The sequence below is a fragment of the Pectinophora gossypiella genome, chromosome 12, assembly GCF_024362695.1.
Source record: "Pectinophora gossypiella chromosome 12, ilPecGoss1.1, whole genome shotgun sequence".
Classification (NCBI taxonomy): domain Eukaryota; kingdom Metazoa; phylum Arthropoda; class Insecta; order Lepidoptera; family Gelechiidae; genus Pectinophora; species Pectinophora gossypiella.
Window position 1 is genome coordinate 14,791,106 of NC_065415.1, and position 21,439 is coordinate 14,812,544.

At 38.3% G+C, this 21,439-nt stretch overlaps 1 protein-coding gene across 2 annotated transcripts in view; it reads right to left on the reverse strand.

The window, feature by feature from the left end:
• Positions 1-674: 674 nt before the first annotated feature.
• LOC126371284 (serum response factor homolog) overlaps positions 675-21,439 on the reverse strand; it is a 336,720-nt gene continuing 315,955 nt past the window's right edge. The window contains exons 4-7 of one of the 2 annotated variants that reach the window (XM_050016582.1): positions 4,555-4,697; positions 3,968-4,221; positions 2,578-2,748; positions 675-1,446 (exon numbers count right to left, since the gene is read on the reverse strand). In XM_050016582.1, coding sequence (XP_049872539.1) covers positions 2,591-2,748; positions 3,968-4,221; positions 4,555-4,697 — 555 coding nt within the window. In that variant the 3' untranslated portion in view covers positions 675-1,446; positions 2,578-2,590. The remainder of the gene's footprint in view (positions 1,447-2,577; positions 2,749-3,967; positions 4,222-4,554; positions 4,698-21,439) is intronic. The other variant, XM_050016580.1, reaches the window with a different exon arrangement.

The window sequence follows — 21,439 nt, forward strand, 5'->3', positions numbered from 1 at the left end:
TGGCGCCATCTGTTGCATGTGAGCGGAACTATGTGGCCAACTAGTTGGGTCCGCCACATTATATATCATAAGTTCACAACTACGTTGACAATAGGGGTAGTCAGAGGCACATCCATCGTAAGATGAAATAAGTAACAACGTCTCACTGAGCTTCTCTTTCCAATGAAAAATACTTAAAAAACTTCACTATTATTTATTATATTTAATGAATCAATGAAAAGTAACTTTTAATAAATTCATTCAAAGATTCCCAACCCAATAGTGATAAGACATTAAAACCTGTAAAATACAAACACATATTTCTTCCCAATATGGTTAGTTAAGATATATATCTTTTCAGATGGAATCTTCTAGTAAACAAACATGGCGGTTATTATTTATGTCCTCATCAGCCCATTAACGTCCCCACTGCTTGAGTACGGGCCTTCCCTATGGATGCATAGGGAGATCGGGCCTTAACCCATCACGCGGGTCCAGTGCGGATTGATGGTTATTAATGACTGCTAATGCAGCCGGGACCAACGGCTTAACGTGCCTTACGAAGCACGGAGGAGCTCGAGATGAAAACTTTTTATTTTTTTGTGGTCACCGACCTTTGCGAAAGTTGCTTAACTTCAACAATCGCAGACCGAGCGTGTTTACTGCTGCGCCACCGAGCTCCTCTTTTATGTATTTATTATTTATGTATTAAATCTTAATACTAAATAATAATATATAATTTAGCAATGCCTTGCAAAACTGTTTGTCTGCAGGAACAAGTCTCTGATAGTAAAATATACATTTAATAGTAATATGTATAATAATATGATGTATATGAATTGAAGTAATGATTTCAAAATTTGATCATTTTTAACAAACCAAGCGCCATAACTAATGTTAAGTATGTGATTTTAAAACATTTCGTTTCAAGTCTTCTTATTTTGTAGGTGTATTACCAACCTCATCAACCCTGGTGTCAGGGTTATGATTGGGCCGCCAAAAGCCCCTGACATGACTCACGTAACAGCTAGGTACATACTTACATCAGTAAGTAGTAACCGGGTCCAATGGCTTAACGTGCAATCAGGTGATCAGCCTGTAATGTCCTAACCAAACTAGGGATCACAAAGTGATTTTTGTGATATGTCCCCACCGGGTTTTGAAACCGGCGCCTCTGGATTGTGTGTTTGACGCTCAACCACTGAACCACGGAGTTTTAAGTGAAAAATACGCTGTGATTTTAGCGGGAAAATAAGTAACAGTGTCAATTATTTGTTTACTAGAAGAGTCTATCTTAAAAAGATATACTTTACAATTGATAACTTTAGAATGACAAAGTGTATTCTATATGAGCGAATGCAGTTAAGCGGATACAAATTCCAAATAGCACTTTGGTAAACGGTTTTTTTTTTATAATATTACTTAATTTTCGCAGGACATATGCTGTATACTCCCCGCATCAGTCAACTGAAAAAAAAAAACTTTTATTTAAATTGATTTTTATTTTCTTTATGGAAAGAGAATTTCGTAATTTAAAATTATGACGGTCAGAACGAAAGGCCAGTATGTGCAGAGTTTGTACTCTGCTACAAAAAAATACAAAAAATTGATTACTTAATGTAAAAAAAAATCTGTGGATTTAGTATCACGCTTATATCCCCAAAGGGGAATAATATAGTCCACACCTCGCCAGCTTGGTGCAGATCACAAAGCGATATTTTGTGATTTGTCCCCACCGGGATTCGAACCCGAGACCTCCGTGATCGTTAGTCCAACGCTAAAATACTGAACCATGTCGTTTGTTTTATACAGGGTGTTAGTGACATCGTAACGAATACTGAACATAATATCAAGTGGAATAATTTTCCATCACAAAACTCATGTTATTTTTTAATTATTTTCAATTCTATACTTTTGCGACGGAACATTCCACTTGTTATTATCTCAAAATAATGAGTTGAATTACCCCCCTCAATACTCGTTACGATGTCACTTACACCTACAAGTACGTAATGGTAGCCATACAAGTGCGTATGAGTGTTAGTGACACCGTAACAAATACTGAAAGAGATGAATTAGACTATGCTTCTGAATTGATATCAAGTGGAATTTCCTGTAGGAAATTTCATAAAATTTTAGTGTTTTTTTAAATTATTTTCAGTTCCATACTTTTGCGACGGGAAATTCCACTTGATATCAACTCAGAGTCATGGTCAGAATCATCTCTCAAAGTTTTCGTTACCACGTCACTAACACCTTGTATAGTGTATCATCATCAACATCATCATCATCGTCAGCCCATTAACGTCCCCACTGCTGGGACACGGGCCTTCCCTATGGGTGGATAGGGAGAGATCGGGCCTTAAACCATCACGCGGGCCCAGTGCGGATTGATGGTTATTAACGACTGCTAATGCAGCCGGAACCAACGGCTTAACGTGATTTCCGAAGCACGGAGGAGCTCGAGATGAAAACTTTTTTTTTTGTGGTCACCCATGCTATGACCGGCTTTTGCGAAAGTTGCTTAACTCCAACAATCGCAGACCGAGCGCGTTTACCGCTGCGCCACCGAGCTCCTCTGTACGTATAGTGTATTACCTGTAATCTCCGGTCACTTCCGCGTTCCAGTGCTCAGATCCTGGAGTTCGCTGCTGTCATCACTGGACGCGCCGACTGGACAACCGTTGGTGCTGGACGGGTTACCAGCAGCCGCCGCCATCGCCATTGACAGGGGGATCGTTATAAACTGCGGCTGGGTTGATGATGATGCTGGAAGAGAACAGAAGGTGAAGAAAACTTAAAGAGAGACGTTGAAAATTGAATGTGATGCGTGATGTGTGTGTGTGTGTGTGTGTGTGTGTGTGTGTGTGTGTGTGTGTGTGTGTGTGTGTGTGTGTGTGTGTGTGTGTGCGCGTGTGTGTGTGATGTCATGTCATTTTATGTCAGTCCCATACATTTTTTCACTTTAAATTAAAACACTATCGCATTGACATATTTGATATTAAGTAAAACGTACAGTTTTACATACATTCATACATAAACTAATACATTCATACACGCCTATTTCCTACCGTAAGCAGAGACTATGGAATTCCATTTGCTTCGATCGTGACACACTTCGCTTGCTTCTTCCTCATTCATCAATCGTTTTATACACGCACGCCGGTTCAGAGTAGATCGTACTAAACCTTTTCTAAAGACATCTATCTCTACATCTATCTTTTAGGTATATTTTAGACCTGGGTCTAAAAAGGCCACTCTAAATCCAAAAAGCAAAATTGCAATTAGAATTTGCGCATACAAAAGTAGGTAAGTGCGCAATGTCAAGAAATATCAAATAGCAATATTGCTTTTTGACATGAATTACTTCGATATGGCCTTTTTAACCCCCCTGATACAGTGTGTAGTCGCTTTGTAATATATGTAAGTGTTATTTTGACTCCACGAATATGTCTACTAAATTGACACGGATTAGAAAGTAAGAAGAAAGAAACGTTTATTATGCAGGGTGTTAGTGACATCGTAACGAAAACTTTGAGGGATGGTTCAGGTCATTATTCTGAATTAATATCAAATATAATTTTACATCGTAAAAGTAAATATGTAGAATTGAAAATAATTTAAATAAACACAAAAAAAAACATGAATTATGCGACGGAAAATTTCACTTGATATCAACTCAGAATCATGGTCTGAATTATCCCCCTGAGTATTCGTTACGATGTTACTAACAGCCTGTATAGGAACACCACAGTAACAGATATGAAACCAAACACGGTATAAAACATAACTTACAATCAAAACACGTAATAAAAACAATTTACACAAGAGAGTACAAATAAATAGACAAATTGTAATTGAGTGTATGGACTGGCCAACAATGGTGATGGTGTCCTTGATATAAGGGCCCCAGTCAGCATAAGCCGCAGCGCCAGCTACGACCCTGGCTGGTATTCTGTGGACCCTGCTTAGTGAGGATTATACTTACCACCTTCCTGTCCTTGATTCGCCAGTCCCAATATAAAGCTATGCGGGTATCCCATAGCCAAGTTTCCTAGTCCAAGGTTAGATCCGAGTCCGTCTAAGCCCACTCCAGCTAGCACTCCAGAATGGTACAACATGGCGCCGCCCGGCAGATCGATTTTAGGCAAAATCTTCGGCAAGTTCTGTTGGTGCGGCTTACTGCTGTCTGGTTCCTGGGTTGATGACGATGTCGATGCTTGAGGGTCGTTGGGGTGGTCCCTGGAATGATAAGGTTATATGGGTCATGAACAAAATAACTTTCAAAATAACACGTTTTTTGCAAGGGAACCCCCTTTCGATTTTGTAATCTTCTTCTCTTTTGTGGGTTGTAAGATCTATGACTGATCTCATCAACCCTGGTGTCAGGGTTATTTTTGAGCCGCCAAAGGCTCCTGACATGAATTTTAGCTGTTAAAATTAACATCTTTGGCTGTTGACCGTTGTTTTCGGTGAAGGTTCAGTTCAGTATGTGATTCTGTTGTTGAAGCAACGGCCCTGTTAGATGTAGTTATGTATAAATGATTGATGAGGGACTATATCTGGTGTCCTTACCGGCTGTTGATCTCTCGGTCGTTGTTCTCAGTAACGGTCCACTCCTGTTGTCTGTGGTTCTGTTGTTGAAGCAACTTCTCTGTTGGTGATTCCGGCTCGCTTCCGCTCTCATCTCCGCTGTCTCCTGATGATGCTGGCTCGTCCTGTAACCAAGGAAACGATAATTGAATTAAGCGGCTTTGATTTTGCTATTTTATTTAAGAATCAACAAGAGAATAATCATAAAAATAACACAAATGTGAAAGAAGATAAGGTTAGGTGAGCGCTTGAAGACACGTAAAGCCGATGGTCCCTGTTACTACTCACTAAGGGTCTAAAAAGGCCGCATCAAAGCCATTCATCTAAAAAGCAATATGATTTTTGCGCATTTAAAAGTCAACAAATATCAAATAGCAATCTAGATCGATTTAGATGAAAATGTTCACATTAATTATCAAAACCGGGATGATATAGAGATGTAATGCACGTAGAGTACCTTCACATACGAAATACGATTTGAGGCAAATAAATGATTGCTGGACTCTTTCTACTAGACTTGGGGACTAAAAGGTTACATTGGAGCAATTCATCTAAAAATAAATATTGCTATTTTGTAGTAGCATATTCCAGAAATCAGAATCATTTATTCAACTTAATTCATGGATAAACTTGTTGAAGGTAAAATCAGTTTTGAATCTATGTCACTTCATCTTCGGCGTAGCCTATTGGTGATATATTTGTTGTTATTAAATAAATAAATACAATAGTAATAAAATACAATAAATCTTTATTGCACACATAAAAACACATTACATAAACAATTACATACAGACAAACAATAGTAATTTATTGCGTTAATGATATCGTAACGAAAAGTTTCTGACCATGATTTTAAGTTGATATCAAGTGGAATTTTCCGCCGTAAAAGTATGAAACTGGACTAATTTAAAAAAACATGAATTTTCCGATAGAAAATTCCTTGATATCAAGTCAGAATCATGGTCTGAACCCCTTCAGTATTTGTTACGGTGTCGCTAACACCCATACTTACCTACTCGTATGGCTACCTGTACGTACTTGTACGGGGTGTAAGTGACAACGTAACCAATACTGAGTAGAATGATTGAGCTCATTATTCTGAGTTAATATCGACGGAAAATTCCACTTAATATTAACTCAGAATCATGAGCTGAATCATCCCCCTCAGTATTCTCTACGATGTCACTAACACCATGTATATATTGTATATACTAAACTGTGTTTATGTTAATAAAGGCTGGTCATAAACATTGTGGAAATAAAGCGAAGTCTCAGGTGTCGACACGAGAGCCTCTCTAAAACGTTTTAGGCTTGCAAGGAAAGTCTCCCACTTAGCGGACCCCACAGAGTGGAGCAAAGTTTCAATGTACATAATTAATATCGAGTGAGCCGTATACAGGATGTTAAGTTTGATATTATATAACGGTTGATGGTTGGCTCGCGTAGACGGCGATACGGCTCACCACTTATCACGTTGGTCTAACAGAAAGCTCGGTGAAGCGTGGGTGAATGTCATCTTGTAATGGACTACCCGAATTGAGATACTCTTCAGCTTATGTTATGTAAAAAAAAAAGAAACAAAGAGAAAGAAGAGGAGGAAAGAAGGAGGAAAGGATATATGTTTTAGTTTAAGTGTGTATATGTTTACTAAAATAATTTATATCACGTGGTTTCCAGCATTTGTTCCAGGGCAATGATTATAGACTTGCCTCTTTTTACATGGCGAGAAGTAGTGTAATATCATCATAGAATAAGGATTAATACTACATACAGAACGGCAACTCTCCGTACCCCACAAGCGGCGGGAGGGTAACCTGTAACAGGCTGAAGTTCTGTTTTTTTATCTTTGTTCCCATTAATAGTCAATTAGTTGTTGATTATCAAAAGAAAAAGAAAGTGACAGGATATTCGATGCGCCGATCACCATCCTCCATCTTAGAACAATGTCTCACAAGTCTCTTCTTATCGTGTGGGTTGTGAGGTGGATTACCAACCCCATCAACCCTGGTGTCAGGGTTATTATTGAGCCGCAATAGGCCCCTGACATGATGAATTATCTTACTTTTGGACAATCAGGTGATCAGCCTGTAATATCCTAACCGAACTAGGGATCACAAAGTGATTTTTGTGATTTGTACCCACCGGGATTCGAACCCAAGTCACACAAGTGTCTTGCGATTACTAACGGCTCCCGTATGAATTTATGTATAGCCAGCATAGTTTTTCCCTCATTCAGCGCTTATCGCTATAGACGCACTAGGGTCGATTAATTCTTTCAAATATTCTTCCTCTCAGACGACGCATTGAGGCGTGGTGCGCGCCCAACTGGGCACCCTCAGGCCTGTTGTCTTCAATTTTGTACCAGGTGAGAGCTCTCAGCGCTCCCCAAATCTACAATAAGTCACGTCAAAAAAAATACAGCATACTTAATCATGACACCAGCACAATTTTGCACCCTATCCACACCTTAACCGTTGGTGTTGGTTGCGATATCGACACAATTGGTTACCGTTTGATCTTCCATATCAGAGGGGAAATCAGGTTTACATGATCAGTGCTTCGGGCGATAGTGGAGTTCACACGATACAGGGAATTGTACCAAATCAACGGTTGGTTGCTTGTTCGTTTCCTATGTGCCGCAAGCGCTGTGGGCGTTCACGTGTTAAGCTGGTACAGGGTTATAAGGTGCCTCGCAAGACCGGGGGATAGAATATCGTAACGAAAACTAAGAAGGATGATTATGGATGATGATGGTTAAGTGGAATTTTCCATCGCAAAAGTATAGAATTTAAAATAATAATAAAAAAAAATTGTGACAGAAAATTCCACTTGCTAATAACTCAGAATCATGGTCTGAATCATCCCCCTCAGTATTCGTTACGATGTCACTAACATCCTGTATAAATAGGTGTGTTTACCCGAATAAAAAAATAATCTTATGTATAAATGAATAAAAAGGATATTTTTAATAAGAAAAATATCGAGCAGAAGCCGTGTCCACAATAAACGTTCGCCTGCTGATAGCGACTCGCGTGGGCGTAGTTTGTGCGCCGGCGCACTGCACTAAATAATAATAATTGTGCTTAACTAACTACCGTTTAACGCAGTCGCCTTTCTTCTGTACATCTGATAACTATAGTACCGTCAGAAAGCAAATCTAGGCCATAAAATAGGGAATAATCCTGCTTACAGAACGGTAACTCTCTGCTCCCCACCAGTGGCTGAGCTGAGAGGTTTACCTCAGGGTCAGACGTCACACACAGTTTTTTTTTTGACGTGAATTATTGTAGATTTGCCGCAGATAGCATTAACTACTTGGCCGGACAAATGGGGAGCGCTGAAGGCTCTCACCCGGTACAACGTTTAAGACAACAGGGCTGAGGGTGCCCAGTTGGGCGCGAACCTCGGCTCAGGGCGTCGTCTGAGAGGAAAAATATTTGAAAGAATTAATCGACCCTAGTGGGTCGATAGCGATAAGCGCTGAATGAGGGAAATCGTCGACCACGCCGGCGGAGTCGGTATCGGGGTGACACACACAGTAAAACGACGTGTTTTGTATGAAGTATCCGAAGTGTGTTTAGGCCTACGTTTTGATAGTGGTATAGGTATCTTGGAGGCCTTTTTATCAGAGCCTATGAGCAGAGAATCATGTTTGTTTTATGCTTTCATTCACAACAGCATCACATCTTAGGCTGTTGTGGGTGGGGGCATGAATTAAATTTGATTTTTTATCAGTTTTAGTCAGTCTTGATCGATGGGGCTGGCATAACAAATTTTGTTAAAGCCCTTAAGTAAATAAAAGACCAAAAAAAAACGTCTTAAATGAGTTACCTACATAAGCCAAAGCTTGCTCCGTGTTTATGTATTATTAGTTTTCAGTTATACTATTATGCTCCAAAGGCCATAAAATCGCCGTAAAATCTGTTCTGTATAAAAAATTCTCCATATGCTTCTCTCCGTAGGTATTCGTAAATAATGTCGTCTTCACCTAGGATGACGACTGGACCTGGGTTAATGAACACGTAGACAGATGCGTTGAGATTCCAAGAATAACCACCTTCAAGATACATAGTCTTGAAAGTTATGGAACCTGTCTATTTGGAGTGGTCCAATCGCTGAACGATCCATTTGTAACTGCCCCCTTAGCGAGCCGTGTTAAAAAGGTCACATATTTAGTGCGCAGTGTCAACAAATGTGAAATAGCAATATTGCTTTTTATATGAATTTATTTGATGTGGCCTTTTTCTCTGCACTAGCGTAACAAAATTAAATGTTCCTTTTTTCCTTTTTTTTTAACCGTATTACGTTCTTTGCGGACGGTGCGTGCACGCAGGCACAATACAATCGGCGGCCATTTTTGGCGCGAGTTTGTTGTTCCACTAGTGACGTCACAATGAGCCAATCCGCTCATTATGGCTTTAACTGTAAAACTAGGTAACGTTGATATATCCGGGTAGATATAGACACAGTAGTTGGAAGGAAATGGATCATTGCTGTTTATGTTATCTGTTATACGATACTTAAGGCAAAAATATATTTATTTAGTAGGTAACTTCCTTCCTATTCCTCAACTTTCTACTCCAAGTCTTTCACGGTGCAAGCTGTCCGTTTGTGGAATTCTCTGCCTGAAAGCATTAGGAGAGCTTCGTCATTGGAGTCCTTTAAAGGGCAAGTCAAGGCGCATTTCCTTACCTCTATTTCCTCTTCATCTTCATAATCTATCTACTCCTTTTCTTCCATAGTATATGTAGTAATTTAAGTAGTGATATTTATTTATTATAACAATTATAATTATGTGTATTATTATTATGTAGTTTATGTAGTCGAAAGTGTAATTATTTTTATATGCACAAGTATTCCCATGCTGCACTATCCCGCTATATTACTTAATATTCAATATCTCCTATACTTAAAGGTTGCCTGGAAGAGATTGCTACGCAATATGGCCGCCTATTGTACTAATTCTATTTCCCTTTTGTTTTGTATTTTGTTTTTCCTGTTTGTGCAATAAAGTATTTGTTATGTTATGTTATGTTACATTCTGAATTGCTATTTTGTTAACATATCGAGGGTTAAAAGACAAATTATAGATTAGAAGCTCTATAGAACCACTAAGAGTAATCATTAGTAATAATAAGAGTAATAATTTCAATAAACTTTCTAAGGAAGTTGATCTTGATTTGTTTAACACCGGTTTTGCAGCGGCGAGGAAATTACTCAAAAACTAAATTTACTCTACTCTACAACACTCTACTCACTCTCTCTCTCTCTCTCTCTCTCTGTTCGTTACTCTTAATGTATATGTGTGTCGTAGATTTTACCTAAATAAACCTTTTTATTATTTTTTTTTTTTGCTCAGTCAAAGGTTTTTTTGACACCTAATCTTCTTTTTATTTTCTCTCTTCTAACTTTAATTTGCCAGTGCACAACTCTCTGGCGTCATATTAACTAGTTTAGAGTTATCAGAGGAAACCTGTAATTAGTTTCCAACCGTTATGTTTGTTGTCTACTTTCTGTATTTTATCTGTTGGTTTTTCTTAAATAAAATAAATAAATAAGAACACGACCCAATCTTCCAACAGTTTTACATGAAATCGCTGTTTTGTGGCCTGTAAATCGTGTTTAAATCGAAACACTCTCGTGGCTCACGGGTGACCCCCGCGACCTTAATAGGTCAATACAGTTTGGCCCACCCGTGTCCCCCATGGCATGAATGAAACAACCAACTTTTTTGCGTGGCGTTAAACGTGTTAAAGGCAAAAATATACTTATTTCGTACGTAACATGGTTACACTTTGAATTGCTATTTTGTTAACATATATTTTCAAGGATAAAAAGACAAATTAGTTGAAATAAAAAAAAATCTCTTCAACCAATTTGTCTTTTAACACTTGAAGTAATTTTTTTTACTTCAAAAGAGTGCGATTTCAAGTTTTTTTTTTTATAAAATATAGTCGTTTTGGGGTAGTCAGAATTACCTACATCCATCGCAAAATGAATTAAATGCGCACGGTTCAAAGAGATTTCCGTGTGTTACTACATATAAACTGGTCGTATTAAAATGAATTAAATAACGTATGAAAGGAGAAGAAGCGATAAATCTCAGTTTGGATTCTTTGGAAATCACCATTACGGCGAAATTCAATGCACAGGTGCGTGTGCGCAGGAGTTTGGTGTGAGACGATTCTCAGTTCTGCTGTTTCATTTGGGAAAATGCAGATAAACTGCCTGACAGCAATTAACATTTGCAGCTTTTGGCTACTATTTTAACTCTATTTTTTTTTAGAATAGAATAGAGTAGAGAAGAGTAGAATGTAATAGTTTTTATTTGCAGTACAATTAGATGTTTTTTTATCACCAGTGTTTTCAGCCTTTTCGAAAGTAAGATGTTAAGTAAGGCACGTTAAGCCGACATTAAGTTATGTAGATATTGGCCCCGATTCCTGCAAACACCTCCTAATTTTACTTTAAGTTATACCTGTCATTTTCTTATCCGCCGAAAAGGAAGGGACGGATGATTCACAGCTCTTAATTTTAGGAAGAATGGGTAAATTAATGAATAACCCGGGCGAATCAAAAAGGTATCTCGCTGGTATGCAAACCGTTTGACGTGTGCTGTCAACTTAATTCTGTCGGGTTATTGGCTAATGTAAAATTTTTAGACGGTTGTTTCAGATTTGTGCTTAAAATTGACGTGTGTTCCATAAATTTTATGCTTGTCGATTACCCGTCCCTTTCCTTTTCGGGGGATAAGAAAATGACAGGTATAACTTAAAATAAAATTAGATGGTATTTACAGGAATTAGCACCAGTATTAGTTCGGTCCCTCAAATAAAGTGCAATATCGGTTGTACAGTGTCGTTACACGCGGTCGCTTATGACAAGATGCGAACACTTTTTCACAGAGATTGGTTGTCTATTTACTTTTTTATACGAGGTCTATGATTATTTTATTTTATTTTATTTATTTAAGGAAAACATACAGCTTCAAAAATCACACATGTATCAATATAACACACTTAAGGTAGTACAGAAGCCAATTAAGTTTTAACCAATAATTAAAGCATGCATTTGGGTATATAAAAAGAAGTAAAAATAACACACATGACCAATATTGTACTCGTATGTAACATATCGGACATCAATGATTATTACGTTTGCATATCGTAGATCAGAATTTGAATTTAGAACTAAGTAATTACTTTTTTGTTTTCTTTGTTGCGTTGTTCACGCTTGTCTCAGGTTGACAAGGGTTGCGGGTTCAATTTCCGTGCGAGTCAAATTTTTTCGATTTTTTTTTTGAAAATGTAACCGAACGAGAGCTCACCGTACAAAGACAATCGCTAGTGATTTTATCTGACCAATGTTCGATAAGTTGGAATGATCGTGCGATCCGATATGATCTTTAAGGCCTGAATTTGTAAAAAAATATGCTTTCTAGTTATCATTATATTTTTTTGACTTCCTGATCCCCCCTAGCGTAATTCCGTTTTCACAGAGTTCACTTACCTAACCTAAATATTTTAATTTTCTTATAACCTATTTTTATTTTTCATACAGGACGGAAGGGGCGCGTCGCAGGGACTGTAACCTGGAACCTGTCAAAAGGCAGCAGTAACTTTTAGTAATATTCAGAGGCGAAGGACAGGAGTCCTAGTACGGCTTTGAAATATACTACTCTGAGCGCCAGCCCACTCGCGTAAGGGTACTGCGGGGCGGAAGGTATGAGGGAAACCACTGCCCTATTTTTCCCTAAAAAGTACCATGGAGAATGCTACACTGACAAGAGCGTGGCTCTTAAATTAGTGATGATGATAACTTAATAACAACTTGCGAAGGGGTAATAAGAAGTGAATAGCCATTACTTAAATCCACATCTTAAATTAGTGGCTGCAAGTTGTCTTTGATTACTTGTGGCTCTGCCCACCCCATTAGGGATTACGGGCGTGAGTTTATGTATGTATGTATGTATGTAAATCCACTTCTCGCTAGCTACGTTTAATTCCCACGTAATAGGAGGAGAATTCTTGAAACCAGTACCACCATCATCTCCCTAGCGATATCCCGTTTTTCACAGTGTCCGCTTACCTAACCTGAAGATTCGACTAGTCTGTTTTTACAGAAGCGACTGCCTGTCTGACCTGTAGTAACCGGGACCAACAGCGTAAACCAAAACACGGAACGACCGACGGACGTTTCCGAAGCACAGATCATCGTACTTTCGGACAATCAGGTGATCAGCCTGGTATCCTAACCAAACTAGGGATCACAGAGTGATTTTTGTGATACGTCCCCACCGGGATTGGAACCCGGGGCCTCCGGATTGTAAGCTCAAAGCTCAACCACTCGACCACGGAGGCTATAACGCCTTTTCTCGATAGGTATAGTACAAAATAACAGCCTCCGTGGTCTAGTGGTTAGAGCGTTAGGCTCACGATCTGGAGGCCCGGGTTCGATTCCCGATGGGGACATTGTCGAAATCACTTTGTGAGACTGTCCTTTGTTTGGTAAGGACTTTTCAGGCTTGAATCACCGGATTGTCCGAAAAAGTAAGATGATTCCGTGCTTCGGAAGGCACGTTAAGCCGTTGGTCCCGGTTATTAGCCGTAAAAACACCACCAACGCGCATTAGGGCAGCGTGATGAAGTATGCTCCATACCCCCTCCGGTTGTTTGAGGGGAGGCCTGTGGCCAGCAGTGGGACGTATATAGGCTGTTTACGTTATGTTATACTGCAAATAAGTACCTAATTGCCTAGTTGTTCTCGAACCCTCAACTCATGTCGCGGGGACCTCCTGAAACCCCAAGCCTTCCCAACTCCCGGGCCCAAACCGCCGAAAAACGAAACAAAAACACATATTAACATAGCGAACACATTGTAAATCATTATTCCCGGCCCATACAAATGTCCACGTATTCACGGGCATACAAACACGTGTACACAGAATTCCTATTATACCGGGAGGAATGCATTGCATCGGCTTGATTTTGAATGGGATCTTATTATGCACCCATTTACACCCGAGAGGCGCGAGTGTGGATATAAATTTTGTACTAGATGAGACAAGACAGACAAGAAAACGAAACTTTGAGGTTTTGTTTTTAGTTTTTTAAAACTAAATCATTAGGCTTCTTTTTTTAATGACTTATACTTACAATTAATAATTAATTGAGTTATTAGTCTTACCGTCTCCAGAGGGGGTGAAGTAAGTCCTTGATAATTCGCTTGAGAAGACGCAATTCAAGTCGATTTGAAAAATTGTAATTCGAATAGTGTTGGCAACGTATAATAAGTCTTATTATATATTTTTATTGTAAAATATTTTGCTCTGGCAATACGCCATGGACTTTGTTTTTCTTGTCTCTTTAACCTATTTAAACAATTTCCTAGTTTACCATTACAGTCTTTTAACACCATCTCGAAGGAGTTTTTATCGGAGCCAACACCGTCTCCAACAAATAGTGGAATTTAACATTCCCTTCCAGTGCTCTACATCCACATTGGAGATACGAAAACAGTAGCCTTTGGGCGTATGATAGGCATCTCTGGGTAACAAGGGCCGTGTACCTGTCAATCCTGCTAATGTCCTGCTGGAGTGCAGATAGCTGCTGATACCTGACTGCTGCTGCACTGCGAGCTACGCGTTTGCCTGGATGAAATTGCTTTGGATCGATAAGGCAGCCCGCTTGTACTCCTTTTTAAGTGAAATGTAAGTTTTATTATACTTCTGTTTATGAATTCGAGGTATGGAAGTGACAGATTACCAACCAGGGTAATTACACATACGAGTTGGGATTCGTACTTTTTCCCGAATGATAATATGATACCCCCTCCGGTTGATTGAGAGGAGACCTTTGCCCAGCAGTGGGACGTGTAAAGGCTGTTTATGTTTTATGTTTATGATAATATAATGCTTTATAGAGGTATTAGGTAACAAAGAGAATTGTACCTAATCATTTATTAGCGTCAAAATGGCGCGACCACAGCTTAACGTGTATATCTTTTGAAGGACAAAGGTCTTCTTTTTATCGTGTGGGTTTTAAGAATACCAGCCTCATCAACCCTGGTGTCAGGGTTATGATTGAGCCGCCAACCCCTGACATGGCTCATGTAACGATTACTCACTTACATCGGTAAATAGTAACCGACCAACGGCTTAACGAGCCATCCGAAGCACGGATCATCTTACTTTCGGACAATCAGGTGATCAGCCTGTAATATCTTAAGCAAACTAGGGATCACAATGTATTTTTTTTGTGATATGTCCCCAGCGGGAATGAGAAAGGTACTAGATACGAGTTTTTTTAGCTCAGGTACCAAATAGTACTGGATGGGTACTACAAATATGAAAATAATAATAGAGAATTGAAAATTATTATTTAAAATTATTTAAATTATTATTTTCAATTTTTGAGGAGCTCGGTGACGCAGCGGTAAACGCGCTCGGTCTGCGATTGTTGAAGTAAAGCAACTTTCGCAAAGGCCGTTCTTAGGATGGGTGACCACAAAAAAAAGTTTTCATCTCGAGCTCCTCCGTGCTTCGGAAGGCACGTTAAGCCGTTGGTCCCGGTTGCATTAGCAGTCGTTAATAACCACCAATCCGCACTGGGCCCGCGTGGTAGTTTAAGGCCTGATCTCCCTATCCATCCATAGGGAAGGCCCGTGCCCCAGCAGTGGGGACGTTAATAGGCTGGTGATGATGATGATGATTTTAAATTCTATACTTTTCATTCAGCAATCATCCGTCTCAGTATTCGTTACGATGTCACTTACACTCCATACAATCCGACACATACTAGGTGTTAGTAACGCCATAACGAATACTGAGGGGAATGATTCAGACCATGATTCTGAGTTGGTATCAAGTGGAATTTTCCGTCAGAAAATTCGTGATTTTTTAGTTTTTTTAAATAATTTTCAATTCTATTCTTTTGCGATAGAGAATTCCACTTGATATTAACTCAGAATAATAAGCTAAATCATCTCTCTCAGTAATCGTTACGATGTAACTTACACCCCGTACAAGTACATTCAGGTAGCCATATTCAAATTCAAAATTCAAATTCAAAAATATCTTTATTCAGTAGGTAACATAGTTACACTTTGAATCGTCAATTTTACATAACGAACGTCTCATCCGCCTAAAACTACTGCAGCTTCTCACAACCTGTATAGCCGGGGAAAAGAAGCTGCAAGAAAAACCTCGGCACAGGGCCCTAGACGTTCTTTAAAAAAATAAAAATAAACATAAAACATAAAATATTGGTATACAATTGAGTAATTTAGCTGCCTAATATCAGTTCTCAGACAGTTAATCCCATGCATTCATATCTTCTAAATAATCACTAACTTTATAATAACCTTTTTTGTAAAGTTTTTGTTTAACTACTGTCTTAAAACAGTTGAAAGGCAAATTCTGAATGTCAATGGGAATCTTATTGTAAAAACGTATACATTGCCCCTTAAAAGATTTAGTAATCTTATGTAATCGACTGACTTGTAAAGCAAGTTTATTTTTATTCCTGGTATTAACAATGTGCCGATCGCTATTTTTTGCAAATAATCCTATATGTTTTTTTACATATATTAAGTTTTCAAAGATATATTGTGATGCCAAAGTTAAAATATTAATTTCTTTAAATTTATTTCTAAGTGACATCTTGGGTCCCAATTTGTAAATCGCCCGAATGGCTCGCTTTTGCAGAACAAAAATGCTGTTCATATCTGCAGCATGACCCCACAGCAAGATGCCGTACGACATTAGACTGTGGAAGTAGGCAAAATAAACTAATCGCGCGGTTTCTACATCGGTTATTAAACGAATTTTTTTGACCGCGAATGCTGCTGAGCTGAGCCTTTTGGACAACTTATCAATATGAGGACTCCATTGCAACTTAGCGTCCAAAGTAATTCCCAAAAATACAGCAGTATCCGTGAGGTCCAATTCCTTATTTTTTACAATAATAGAATCGAGGGGCCTACTAACATTCGATAACGTAAAATAAACATATTTTGTTTTATTTTCATTAAGTAGCAGGTTGTTTACAGTAAACCAATCCACTACCTCTGAAATGGCGTTGTTTACATCGTCAAAGGAATCTTGTCGTCTCTTTACTTTAAAAAGTAAGGAGGTATCATCTGCAAACAGCACCACCTCATGTTTTACAAGACTAGGTAGGTCGTTTATGTAAACTAGGAATAGAAATGGACCTAGAATTGAGCCCTGCGGGACGCCTATAGTGACGTTAGATCCACACGATCTGCAGCCATGCACATCAACCCTCTGAACGCGGCCACTAAGGTATGACTCCAAAAGAGCGATGGCATTATCAGTTATTCCATAGTGACGAAGTTTCGCGATCAAGATATCATGACAAACGCAATCGAAGGCTTTGGAAAGGTCGCAAAAGACACCAATAGCATCTTTGGACTCCTCCCAAGCCTGAAAAACATGATTTATTAACTCAACACCAGCATCGGTTGTTGAGCGACCCTTTGTGAAACCAAATTGTTTATTAGACATTAAATTGTTTAAATTGAAATGTTGAAGTAATTGCAGTAATAAAATTTTTTCAAATATTTTACTAAGCGTGGGTAGTATAGATATTGGTCTAAAATTAGTAGGGTCAGAAGTACTACCAGCTTTAAACAATGGAATGACTTTACTGTGCTTCATTAAATCTGGAAACACACCATTGTCTACACATTTATTAAATATACATGATAGATAGGGAGCTATGCAATCAATCACGGAGTTAATGACTTTAACAGAGAGACCATGAAGATCTGCAGTCTTTTTGATTTCTAAAGATTTAAAAGCTCTTAAGACGTCCCTAGGACTCACGTGTGTAAATGTTAGTTTATCTACTTTGGACGTATCTATGTGCTCCCTTACAAGTGATTGAGCGAGTGCAGGAGATGACTTCAAGTCCTTGGTAGTCGAAAATGGAATGTCAGTAAAGAATTTTTCAAAAGCTTCAGCAACTTGCTTATCATTTGTGAGTAGTTTACCGTCAATTTGTAATTGATACTCGAGATCGCGTGCTTTGACTTTCCCAGTTTCGCTATTAATAACTTTCCAAGTCATTTTAATAATATCTGAGCTACCTTTAATTTTACTGCTAACAAACATTGCCTTCGCGGTAACGCAAACACGTTTGAAAACTTTTGAATACTGTTTTACATAGTCGTGAAAAGCTACGCTATGATTGTATGTTCTTTCTTCGTAAAGTTCATACAACCTGTTTCTACTCTTATAAATTCCTACCGTCGCCCAGTCACTAAAAATTGGTGTGTCTGCTTTCTTAATTGTTTTTGCCTTAAATACTTTATTAAATTCCGATTTTGTTAGATTAAATAGGGAGTTATATAACAAATTTGGGTCATCACAGTAAGGAAGTTCTGGTAATTTGTTTGACATATTATCTTTGAATTGTTCTAAACGACTACTTGATATGGGATTGCATGTAACATCCTTTTTCAGTGAGCGGTCAACAAATAAGTTGAAAGATATTTGTTGACCACAGTGATCTGACTTTAATTTATTAATTATTAATTTATCACAAGGTTCTAAGTTACTAAAAATATTATCGATACATTTCGCGGACTGTGACGTGATTCGGGTTGGTTCTGAAAAAAGATTTACAAGATTATAACACAGAAATAAAGATTTGAATGTAGTACTTAATGAGCAATTTTCCAGAATATCAATATTAAAATCACCGCAGACGATAACATGTTTGCTTTTATTACATAATTTGCATAAAGCTTCATCAATAACTTTCTCAAATAGATCATAAGATGAAGCGGGGGGTCTGTATACGCTCAATACAATAAGCCGGCTGAGTTCAATACAGGCTAGCTCAACAGTTCGCTCAACTGAGAGACTTACAATATCCGTTCGTTCCTTATATTTTAAACAATTACGTACTAATATTAATGAACCGCCACGGATAGCCGTCTCCCTGCTGTACGAGCTGGCAACCTGGTGATTATTGAAGCAAACGAACTCATGTTTTTTTAGCCAATGTTCAGTTACGCACATAATATCAACACAATTACTGTTTAAAAAAAGTTCAATTTCAAGTTCCTTGCCCAATATTCCTTGTATGTTTTGGTGTACCAGGTTGATTACATTTGTATTTTTCTTATTGCATTTTATATTTAATATGTCCTCATTTAACTTACTACAGCCAAAGTTTTTCTCTGTTGTCATTAAATTTAATTTAAATTACAAATGTCAGAAATAAAAATAGGCTGCTCAATAGGAGCAGACGCGTTAAAAGCCAACGAATTGGCTGATTCTAATGTAAAAAAAAAGGATAGCGACTTCGCTATTTGTCTTTTGTAAAAGTTAGATAGATAGTAATATCTACCTTTGGTCAAATAAAAATTCCTAACATAGGAATTCGTATCAATGAACTGAAATTTATTATAATAATCGCATACTAAAGTATGCAATGTCAGGTTTAGATCATGCCTAAACTTATTTTCGGAATTAAGCTGACTTTGGCTGAAAGGCAATGCAAACAAAATCACTTGTTCTACATTCGGTAGGCTGTTAAGTAAGGAAATATAATGGGAAAGTAGTTCTTTGTTCGCGTTACCTCTCCTACCGGCCAAGATTATGATTGTACTATTTTTCGAGAATTTATAAGAAATTATTCTTTTTAAAATGTCTAAATAGGAGGCACCCGGCATACAATTATTAATTACTGCCCGCCTCAAGAAATGGCTAAGTTGTAAACCCATTGTTTTGCCAATTTCGTCACTAAACATAATAATATTTTGCGCTTTGTTTACCGGCGCGGGCGCCGCCTGCCCGGTCGCCGACGAGAAGGACGTATTATTGTCATTAACAATTGGTGTGAGGAGCAAGTCCTGCGCCGCCGGTACCAGCTGATGGGCCGGCGCGGGCGCGGACAGCGGGGAGGACTCGATACAAGTAAGTATGGTGTTAGTGACACCGTAACGAATAGGTACTGAGGAGAATGATTCAGATCATGATTCTGAGTTGATAACAAGTGAATTTCTTGTCGATAAAGTCATGAATGTTTTACTCTTTCTTTTTTTAAATTATTTTCAATTCCATACTTTTGCGACGGAAAATTCCACTTGATAACTACTCAGAACAAATGTCGGAATCATCCCTCAAAGTTTTCGTTACGATGTCACTACATAAGCTCACATTGGCTACATGGTTCCAAAGCTCTCGTATCAGAAGCAAGCACACCACAAGAAGATATGGATCTCGATATCAAGACAAGAGTTTGCTTCACTTAGCACTCGGTCAGTTGACCTTGTTTTTGGGTATAAATGATGACCCCTTTTTATTACACCAAGGTACAATTACGACTTCCATCCATTATTATTCTTACCAAAATAAAGAGAAGCAATATAGGTAGCAACATAATTCTAATAATAATAATATAATTTCTTTATTCAGGTAAAAAGGCTACCCACACATTGGAGAAAAAAATACATAATTTTAAATCGTTAAAATAATATAAAATATAAAATAAAAAATTCTATACATTATTCTATACATAATGTGATTCAAATATCAGACAACAATTAGTTTTATAATGCTTTTGCTATTAAATTACATTTTTGCAATGAGAAAATAGGTAATTACCTATTTAAAAGTGAACAACGCCATCTATCGTGTGTTTGGGGAACGTCGATTGGAAAGTCCCACATTGATTAAGATACTAATTATTTTAGCAGATAAATGCAGATACACCAGTTTGGAAACAGCCACGATATACGGTCCTGTTGACCCGATCCATGTAGCCATAGAGACGGTGAAGCAGCTCGCGACAAAAAACGCTTCAGGAATATCGGGAATACTAGATCCCGCAAGCGTGTCGACAATTCTCCTCATACGGCGGTTACCAGTATCAACCTAGGGTCGATTAATTGTTTCAAATATAAACTCTTTCAGACGACGCCCTGAGCCAGCCATATTAAACAAATGAGGAGTGCTGAGGGTCCTCACCTGGTACAAAATTTAAAACAACAGGCCTGAGGGTACCCAGTTGGGAGGTAATCTAGGCTCAGGGCGTCTGAGAGGACGACCACGCCGGCGGGGTCGGTTTCGGAGTACTGAAGTGTTTGTAATCGCCAGCTGATTGGAAAGAAAGAAAGAAAGAAAGAAAGAAAGAAAGAAAGAAAGAAAGAAAGAAAGAAAGAAAGAAAGAAAGAAAGAAAGAAAGAAAGAAAGAAAGAAAGAAAGAAAGAAAGAAAGAAAGAAAGAAAGAAAGAAAGAAAGAAAGAAAGAAAGAAAGAAAGAAAGAAAGAAAGAAAGAAAGAAAGAAAGAAAGAAATGAAGAAAGGAAGAAAGAAAGAAAGAAAGAAAGAAAGAAAGAAAGAAAGAAAGAAAGAAAGAAAGAAAGAAAGAAAGAAATGAAGAAAGGAAGAAAGAAAGAGAAAGAAAGAAAGAAAGAAAGTAGTAAAGCACCACAGTAACAATACAAACACAGGAGGGGGAAAAAAAAATTGGCGACCTCTCATGGCTAGAGCAATCGTGTCGTCAGGACCGCATATTACATTATTCGCATAGGTACTGAAGCCTTGAAATATCAGTTTTTTTTTAAAGTTCAAATCAACTGAACCTACAAGGAACACACCAGAACAATCTGGAATAGCCGTGTCGCCGGCGATGTGTTGACGCGTGTCCATTGTGTCGCCGGTTCGATCCCGGGCTAAGCAGATAACGTTGACACCTGAATTTTAAGCGTAGGAGGCGACGACGGTGCCAATTACTTGCAAATGGCGGAGATACTTTTTTTTTATTTTGAACCTAAGGTTGAGCAAACAAGTTTAGTTTTAACATAACATGCCATTGCTGTATCTCCGAAGGGGTTGG